The 9994-nt window shown below is 34.7% G+C and overlaps 1 protein-coding gene across 1 annotated transcript; it reads right to left on the bottom strand.

Moving 5' to 3' along the window:
* Positions 1–114: 114 nt before the first annotated feature.
* Positions 115–9124, bottom strand: LOC127626809 (E3 ubiquitin-protein ligase TRIM39-like). Its single transcript, XM_052102865.1, has 10 exons — positions 7809–9124; positions 6483–6610; positions 6262–6360; positions 4178–4309; positions 3901–4038; positions 3523–3651; positions 2575–2626; positions 1686–1712; positions 1501–1527; positions 115–1388 (listed from the first exon to the last, which is right to left on the bottom strand). The coding sequence occupies exons 1-10, from the start codon at positions 7837–7839 to the stop codon at positions 856–858; spliced, it is 1296 nt and encodes a 431-aa protein (XP_051958825.1). The 5' UTR covers positions 7840–9124; the 3' UTR covers positions 115–855.
* Between the last annotated feature and the right edge of the window lie 870 nt (positions 9125–9994).

Genomic DNA, 9994 nt, shown 5'->3' with positions numbered 1-9994 from the left:
ACGACAAAAGATTTATACAATATAAAATTTTTTGTTGAAAATAAGTTTGATAATTTTTATTCCATATTTATTCCGTAACTTGACTTAATCAAGGGGCAGAAAGTGTGTGTTTCCAACACTGCAGTGCAGAGGGACGATCTGTGTTTTATTTTTAATTAAGACAATCATCCAGAGTATCTATAAAAAATTGAATGTTTTCACTTCTAATAGACATTATTAACACAAACATTGCTATAATAAATATGTAATTGATCTTATTGATGTATTAAGATGGTTACAAGATGGACATTGATTGCTTGTACTATCAGTGAAATAAATGGATGGCTAATGAGCTACATAGCATCTTATCCCTTATAATATTTTGTGCCAAAACACATACTGTTACTTAAATACATGGCCAGACAAGCAAATAAACTTAGTTCCATGATCACTTAGCCACATAAAACATGCATTGATACATTATATAAATGGACAGAAAGAGAAAGACATGTCTAGAATATCTAGATACATGGATGGAGCAATGGTTGATGGAGCATTTCAATTACGATGAATGAAGGCAATCTTACCTATGTGCTTAAAAGTGTTTTTTTTTAATAGCGCTCATAAAGTGGGTCCAGCCCACCATGGGATTGAATTCTCTGAATGAAAATGTTAGTTGCTCTTTGGTTTTGGAATATGCACACAAAGGGAGAATGTAAGAGATTTACGAGCAAAATAAACTACAAATACAAAAGAATGCACATGACATACACAAAACAAAACCTGACAATAAATGTTGTGCTTATAGATCATGAATCAGGTATATATGTTCAAAGAGCAGCACAGAAAGAAAGATAATTGTTTTAATTAGCCTTGTTAAAATTTAGCAAGTTCATTAGGAGACCAAATGGTCATTAGGGTCCTGCCATCCAGCGGGGAAAAGAAAGGGTACAACTTCTCACGAAAGTGTCCTGTGAAGGTGTAGATGTGTGATTTATTCACTGCATTGTAAAAAGAAATCTGTCCCTCCTCATAATCAATGTAGATCCCCATCCTCCGGGGCAGCAGCAAGAGTGGCAGTGGAGTTTCAGGATTGGTGCATGCGAAGAACTGCCGTGTGCTGCGCCACAGGATCCAATAACCATTAGAGGGATTCATTGGAAAGCGGCCATGCCTCTTTGAGGAAGCAGATGTCACCCCCACTTTCCAGTAACCGTTGTTTGCAATTTCCAGCTCCCAGTAATGCCGGCCATTCATGTAGCCTTCCCAGCCTAGGACGCAGGGCAGGCCATCAAAACGCTGAGGGCTGAAGGGCAGATCAGCTTCTTTTAGGGACTCTTGGACCTTCTTCTGGTCATCAGAGAGTTGCAGCCAGGGATGGTTGGTCATGGGATCAAGAGTTACATCCACTATTTGAGAGAGAAAAGGAGGTGAAGTCTTTAGATATATGAAGATTTTGTTAATGTTGTAGTTAAGGGGCTATTAATATCTAAATATTATATAAATATGGTATATAACTACCTGCTGCACTGACAATCCAGCTCCAGACTGTGAAAATTAAAATGAAATTATTTTAATACTATCTTACTGTAGGTTCTCAATTTATGTATGTCAGTCTTCATGACAGCTTGACATACGATACAGTATTTTTGTAAAATATCTCAACTGTGCTTGGTGGAGTCTGCTAAATATTGTGAAAGAATTACCTGAATTAGGGATGTATCGTGGCTTGCCTGTTTGAGAAAAGAAAACACATAAAGAAGAACAGACATTATTGTTATTAGTGTGCTCATATATTGTAAAATTATGGTAATTAAAAAAGAAGGGAGGAAAATATGTTTTGAACATATATTACTGTTTAAAAGTTGTTTTACTGGTGTTGATTTTCTCAATAAAAATTGTATTAAATAGTTGACCCAAAAATTAAAATGATCTCACCATTTACTCACCCTCATTCCATCACAGATGTATATGACTTTCTGCCTTCTGCTAAACACAAACGAAGATTTTAGAGGAATATTTCAGCTCTGTTGGTCCATACAATGCAAGTGAAAGTTAACCAGATTTTTGAAGCTCCAAAAAAAAAGCATTCCACAGGATTCCAGTCTTTAAATCCATGTCTTCCGAAGTGATATGATAGTTGTGTGTGAGAAACAGATTAATATTTAAGTCCATTTTTACTATAAATTCTTCTCCATGCACAGTTGGTGGCGATATACATGAAGAATGCAAATTGCCAAAAGAAAAAAATGTGAAAGTGTAAGTGAAGATTTATATTAAAAAGGGACTTAAATATAGTTCTGTTTCTCACCCACGTCTATAATGTCGCTTCTAAAGATATAGATTCACCCACTGGATTTGTTTGGATTACTTTTATGTTGTCTTTATGTTCTTTTGGAGCCTCAAAATTGTGGTACCCATTCACTTGCATTGTGTGGACCTATAAAGCTGAGATATTCTTCTAAAAATCTTAATTTGTGTTCAGCAGAAGGAAGAAAGTCATACACATCTGGGATGGCATGAGGTGAGTAAATGATGAGAGAATTTTAATTTTTGGGTGAACTGTCCCTTAAAGTTAGATTTAGGAACTCTCACCGGCTTTCCAGGTGCGCTGCTTAGCTGAAAGCCATAGATGAGGAATCATGCCCTAGAATATAAAAAGACATGCTTTAGCAACAACTTGCAAAAACCTATGGTGATTATAACATTGTACTGTTATGAGATGACCTTTATCTCACTGAGATTAAAAGGTTATGGTGTAAATATTGCGTAAACTTTGGAAAAGTGTAACTTTCCAAATCCTGTATTGCACAGATTATTCTTATTCACACAGAGCTTTGTCTTCTCACAGACTGAAGGACTTTTATAGACTTTAAATACTCTAGTTCCAATGATATAGTATGTGAGACTGTCAAACAGAAAAACAGCAAATAAAACAAATAAGCCAAGTACCCCAAAACTATTCCCACACACGGATGAAAACACTGAGATATGTTTTATTTATTAAAGCTATTTGCTTAATCTCTTCATCATGTAATCAGTTCATTTTCATCTTCCATTAATTTGATTTGTCACAGATGACAATAACTGGACAATGTGCATTAAAGCAAAAATGCTCTCTTGAACTCTGCTCTTTTAACAACCAGAATAAAATAATCCTCTCACCCTACCCCAAATAAAGTTACCAGCACTATCATGTCTCCCACGCAATTTCATTTTATAGCTTCACCATTGCCCTTGATAGACACATAACAAATTTGATTAATTAGGGCATAGGTTTAGAACTATTGTTCATTTAATACTACATTTAATATTTTTGTTTCCTTAATATAATAAAGAGCCACAACATTTTACACAACTAACTATTATTGTACACAAGTAAAATAATGCATTTAAATTTTGTCTTTGGTTTGCAGTGAGAAAAGAAACAACATTTTCCTCCACAAAGTTTAAATGTGTCTGTGTTAATCTTCCTGTATTCTACACTAAACTTTGACCTAAACAGGCCATATCAAAAAAGAGAAATCAAGTAGTGTATCTCACCTTGCTGTCCTCTTTCAACAAACTCCAAGTGATGAACTCCAGCAATGGCATGAGAGAAACCAGCCTCTTCTTCCTCAGTCCCAGGAGACGCAACATCTGTCCCAGCTCATCTCCCAGCATTCCACAGCTCTGCATCCACACAGAAAGAACAAATTTAGCAAGCTTTACATTACATTGGATCATCTTGGCCTTTACACTGGTTAAATTTACCGGTGCTGTTTATTAAACTTGCCATTTTACAAGAAACTGAAATTTCAAAAGATATAAACTAATTTAAAAACCCTGAAAATCATGATTAGACTGAGGAACACTCAATAACAAAAGTTCTATTTTAAATAGCTGGTCAGATCATAAGAATCCTAACTTTTGATCTCTCACCTCTGACACACTCTGTAGCTCTTTCGCCCACTCCATGATCTTCCTCTCCAACACCTCATTCTGATCCTTATCATGCTTTGTGTCTTCCTCTTCTTCTTGATCAAATCTCTCCTTCACCCATGGATGATCTTTAGACAGCTGGGGTTCACACAAAAGAATAGTTTTAAATTATATGGATGAACTGCTTGAATTGGAATGTATTCCAATTTTCAGCTTTTTTCTTATATACATTGGGCACATAAGATCATTTCATCATTTTTGCAGGAAATTTTCTCACCTTGTCTACACTTTTAAGTTCAGTGGCCCACAGCAGAATAAGCTTCCGGCTCTCTTCAAGACTACGCTCAGTTTTGGGGTCTGCCTGCTTTTCTGTCCATTTGCTGCACCCTTCATCGCCATCATTCCCCGTCTGTAAATCACACAAGCATTCACAATTTATTCTTGCTCAGCCACCCCTCCACCTGCTCACCACACACACTGTGCCAAACACGTAGCTGCTTGTGATAAGGCTGTGTCAGTTAGTGGATTTTGTGATGCAGAATTTCTAGGCTATCAAGTAGAGATAAGTATTTGCATTATCGGCAACTCTGGGTTCCATAAGTTCGTCAGTTCCTAATAATTAGCTGGCATGATACACGTCTCGCATGGCAACGCTTATCATGTTACGGCATAGGTTATAAAAAAACACTGATAACTGTGCACGCAAAGATGAGTTTACAAGGTCATGTATAACTAATTATAAACTTTAAGATAACTGTAAAAAAAATCAATGGGCTTTAAGATCCTTGCCATTTCTGGGGATTTCCGCCTGGATTTGGCCTACCCAAATTAAAAAGCTTCCCATTCCCACATACTTTGGCCTAAATACACAGTTTTGGTGTCATTTTACAGGAAACCCTTTGAAGTTGCATAAAACACTGCTGAAAATTAAAAAAAAATAAATATATGAACAGTAATAACCCTCCTAAAAAAAAGAGGCGCTTTTTGATTTTTTTTTTAATATAAATTCATTTTTGAAAGTGTATAACTCAAGCCCTGTTTGCCCTAGCAGCATGCAGACAGTTTTGGCTGTTTCCACTAGATGTCAGCAAGTACCTGAAAAAGGAATTTTGTCTGTATCATGTTTTATTTAATATCTATTTAAATGTATCTGAAGGGAGGAATATTACCTTTTTTTGGTGTAATTTCCGCCTACCCAAATCTAAAGTCTCCCCATACCCATATACAGTGCTATAAATGCAAAATCCCAGTGTTTGTGGCTAACTGTGCTGTCTAGTGCGAGTAGCACGGCAAATATTCAATCATTTCACTTGTATGTTTACAAATGTTGATTGTATACCTCATGATTCATTCGAAGTGTATTAGATATGTGATTATACCTCAATAAAAAGACTTATTGGAACTTCTTACTGGCAATGAGAGCTTTCATTTGATACATGGTTTGTACATGTGCGTCATATTTAAGCGATATGAGAAATATGCGTATTCAAAAACGCACATAATTATGACGCTACTTTTGATGGGTGGAACTATGTAATTTATTGTAAATAAGTTACTTAGTGTAAAACAAATGCCAAAGTGATGCATATCTCAAGAAAGTAGACATTCTAAGCTTTCAAATGGTACCAGATATGAGCTCATAACAACTCCACATACATTTAAAATTTGAAGTACATTATTACTGACGTCATTTTAAATCCCGGATCCGGGATCGTGGATTTTAACTGGTTAAAGATTAATAACAGTAAGATTAATGAATACATATCATTTGTTTATCTGGAGACCAGAGATACATTATTTTCTGAAGGAAAATATATATACGGCTAAAAACATCTTTCTGAAAAAGGATGAAACTTAATACTGGATACTAAATAGAAATGTGGCCTTAGCATATCCAAACATCACTGCCAAACAATTTCCAGATAGCAGACACACAAAGACAATGAAGACTGTTGTCAACTAGTGTCATGTACCATAAGGTACCAAATACTCGTGGCTTTCAGCTAAGCATGAGCTATTCTCATATTTGCCAGTTATAATCTCATGCAATGGACTGCACACATAATTGCTGAGTGAATATTTTGAGTGATAATGAATGATATTGTATTATTCTAGACTACTTTCAACTTGCATAATAAATAATAAAACATGAAAAAAATGAGAAAAATATTGAGACTTTAGGAAAAACTACTTAAAGTCCAAGTGAGGAAAACTGTCTTTCCTTAAGTAATTTGAATTCAATATATAGTGGATTCAGGTAGTTTGGCAACATTTAGCCTTTTAAATAATGGCCTAGTTTGCCTGAATTCACCCTACACAAACAATGAACGTATACTCTCATTCACTCTGTCTGTGTCTTACCTTACAAACATGTGCCACCTGTTCCTTCCAATGGTTGATGAATCGGATGCATTCTTGCAAACTGCGGAGGTCCTTCAAGCCCTGCTGACGTTGCCTTTGCTGGAATCACATGAAATATTGGTGCGATGCAACAAACGATTGTGAGCATGGCCCAACATTGATGTATAATACCATCTACATAAGTCCTTGACTGTCAACAATTATTCAAAAACTAGTGTTACCTGTGAGCGTGTAGAGAAAGCCCCACTGTTCTTGAAGGGGCTGCTGGGAGCAGAACTGTGGGCTTGAACGTCTTCCTCAGGTAACGTCCAGCGTACTGCCCCAATAGAGTGACTCTGCATCTCCAGTTCTGTAGAGGAAAACAAAGAGTAAATATTTCACTTGATGTTGACTCCACTTTCTATTTAAATTTCTTTTGATAACACTTTACTATAAGGTTCTAATTGTTAACATCAGTTAACATGAACTAATAATGAACAACATTTTACAGCATTTATTCATCTTGGTTAATGTTAATTTCACCATATAGCAATCCATTTTTTAAATAAAAGTTGCATTTGTTAACATTAGTTAGTGCACTATGAACTAACCTGAACTAACAATGAACAATTTTATTTTTATTCCTTAGCATTAACAAAGATTATTACATGATGTAAAAAATAAAATGGTCATTGTTAGTTCATAATACCTAATATAATAACTAATGTTAACAAATGTAACCTTATTGTAAAGTGTTACCCTTGTTTTGTCTGAGTGCGCTGAGAACTGCTTTTAGAATTAAAATCTTACACAAGAGTGTGAAATACATTTTTAATGTTCCTGATAAACAGAAATACAAGCATGTGAAATGACATCTCTACTTGTGTAGCTTCAAAAGTTTGTTCTGTATAACACTGTCTTTATCTTTAAAAGTTCACTGCGATGGGAAATCTGATATCCACCGTAAAAAGATTCACAATCAAATTCAGGAAAAACTTATATTTGTAGCCAAGAAGTACTGTATTTAAATCAGATATCCTCTTTGTCTTAAAAATTAGTGTCTGAATATTGTTTTGTATTTGTCATAGTCTAAGCACATATTTCCTTTCAATTTGACATATGCTCTTGATAGTCATTACACATTTAAACACATACTTCATACAGTACAGTAGGAACAATTCGTTTAATATAAAAATTTTAACACTTTACAATAAGGTCCCATTAGGTAACAAACTTAGTTAACATGAACTAACATTAACTAACAATACTTTTACAGCATTTATTAATCTTTGTTAATGTTAGTTTCAACATACCAATACATGTTTAAAATCAAAAGTTGTATAATCATTAACTAACAATGAACAATTTTATTCTTATTAACTAACATTAACAAAGATTAATAATTGCTGTAAAAATATATATTGTTAATTGTTTGTTCATAGGACCGAATGCATTAACTAATATTAACGAATGGAACCTTATTGTAAATTGTAACCAAATAAATATTACAGTAAAGATTTCTTCTTCAGAAGGATGCAAAACATAGAAAACATGTGTAAGGGACATACTTAGAGTTTTGTCCTTCAGGATGCTCTTCATTTTGAATGGCTTTTCCTGTTCTCCTATAAGAGGGACAGTTTTACTCAAAAGCTTTCACAAAATAATACAAAATCCAAACCACTATATCATCAATGCATATTAACTTTCAGAGGAACTGAATTATTTCTACTCATCATTTTTTTTCTCAGGAAATTAATAAACAGTATCTGGAATAACAACACGTTGATAAAGATTTAATCGTAAACAACAACCACCACCACAATAATAAGAATACTAAAACAGACCAGTTCAAATTAATCAGTAATTAACATAATACTGAAAGCCATGCATAGTGTAAACTATTAAATGAAACTTACCCATGTTGAAGAATTGGGGAGGCAGGTGAGCACTTGAGGAGTCAGATGAATCTGAACTGGTGCTATCTCATCCCTTGTTTTAGCTAATAGACAGCATGGGCTGAACTTTGGACCTGCTTTATTACTGTTGTAATTGAGTGAGGCAGCCAAGAAAAGTGAATATGATATTTCCCAGTTCTCACGTAAGTGTTCCCCTCATTCTCAGCAATCCTTCAGCCAAGAGGGCATGATGCCAGTGGACTAAAGACAGCCAACATGATATTGCTGCCATGCCTTATGTGCATGCACTGATTTCCCCACAATCTTACAAAGAGGCTTGTTTTATGTGTTGTAGGATATCAATCTGATTCTAGATTAGTAGTTACTTACTTTTTGCCTATTACTTCACAGACCTCATATTTGAGTGTGGTTGTAAGCATCCTTCAACTACAAGTGTTGTAGACAATTAGAAATACGATAGCAAATGGATGGTTACCTTTGAAACAGGTGGTTTATAAATGTAACACTGTACAAATGTCAGTGACTAATGGTAAAGGATTGTACAAATGCAATGGTGAAAACCAGTAAAATGGACATGAGACACATTCATAAAAACAATTAAAAGGATATTCCCAGAAGTTCCTGCATGACCCTCATTTGTTAACATTTCTTTTCAAATGTTCTTCTTATTCTTGTTGTCAGTTAGGGTTTATTTTTTTATTTTATAAATGTTTCATACTTTTAATATATATGGAACACAAATGGAGCCCCTGTCCCCATTCACTTTTACAATGAAAGTGAATAATGACTGAGTCTATAGGTTCCCACACTGAAAAAAAATTGTTTTATGTGGTAACATTTCAATTAACTGGTTTTATTTAAGTTAAATAAATAGTTCACCCAAAAATGAAAATTCTCTCATCATTTACTCAGATGTGTACGACTTTCTTTCTTCTGCAGAACACAGACACATATTTTTAGAAGAATGTCTTAATGATGAAAGGTGACCAAAACTTGAGCTCCAAAAATCACATAGAGGCAGCATAAAAGTAATCCATTAAACTCCAGAGGTTTAATCCATTTCTTCTGAAGTGATATAATCATTTTTGTGTGAGAATGGACTTAAATGTAACAACATTTTCACAATAAATCTTGACATCGACAGTCTCCTTTGCGATCATGATTTCAAGCTCGATATCACTTCCTAGTGCCATCTAGCGCTCTGCATATGTGTCAAGCACTAAGAAGTGTAATCGAGCTTGAAATCGTGATTTTGCCTAGAGACTGTAATGACAAGGTGTACAGTGAAAAAGGAGTTACATTTTGTTCTGATCTCACCCAAAAACCAACTGGATCGCTTCAGAAGACATGGATTGAACCACTGGAGATACTTTTATGCTGCGTTTATGTACTACTTGGGGCTAAAAGCTTTGGTCAACAATCGCTTGAATTTAATGAACCTACAGAGATGAGATATTGTTATACAAAAAGAAAGAAAAGCATATGGATTTGAAACAACACGAGGGTGAGTAAATAATGATTTGAAATAAGTAAATGAAGTGAGTGAATGAAGTATTACTCTTTAGGTATTTAAAACTGACATTGTTTGTTCATGTTTCTTCAGAGAGTCATTTTTTACTGTATTACCAACACACACACTGTCAGCACCAGGGCATTTCCGCTACAGCCAAAAATGTGAGGTTAACTTTTGGGGGGAAATGCAAATTTGTGTACTTATCGAGGACAAACTGTTGTCATGAAATGTATTCAGATAATGTAGTTTTTAATAATACATCTCATATTCAGTATGAATTACCATGAACATTTTATCATACAAAGAACATATGGAGTATCACCCC

Source organism: Xyrauchen texanus, chromosome 33, assembly GCF_025860055.1.
Source record: "Xyrauchen texanus isolate HMW12.3.18 chromosome 33, RBS_HiC_50CHRs, whole genome shotgun sequence".
In the NCBI taxonomy this organism is placed as follows: Eukaryota; Metazoa; Chordata; class Actinopteri; order Cypriniformes; family Catostomidae; genus Xyrauchen; species Xyrauchen texanus.
Note: the sequence above shows the minus strand (reverse complement) of the source record. Positions and strands in the feature narration are given on the sequence as shown.

What these genes read in the sequence shown, in the direction of transcription:
- LOC127626809 (XM_052102865.1), bottom strand. Translation starts at nt 7,839, where the DNA reads ATGAAGAGCATCCTGAAGGACAAAACTCTAA. An exon ending in CCTGAAGGACAAAACTCTAA is followed by an intron (nt 6,611 to 7,808) that starts GTATGTCCCTTA and finishes TTTCCTCTACAG; the next exon opens with AACTGGAGATGCAGAGTCAC. An exon ending in ACGATACATCCCTAATTCAG is followed by an intron (nt 1,528 to 1,685) that starts GTAATTCTTTCA and finishes TAATTTTCACAG; the next exon opens with TCTGGAGCTGGATTGTCAGT.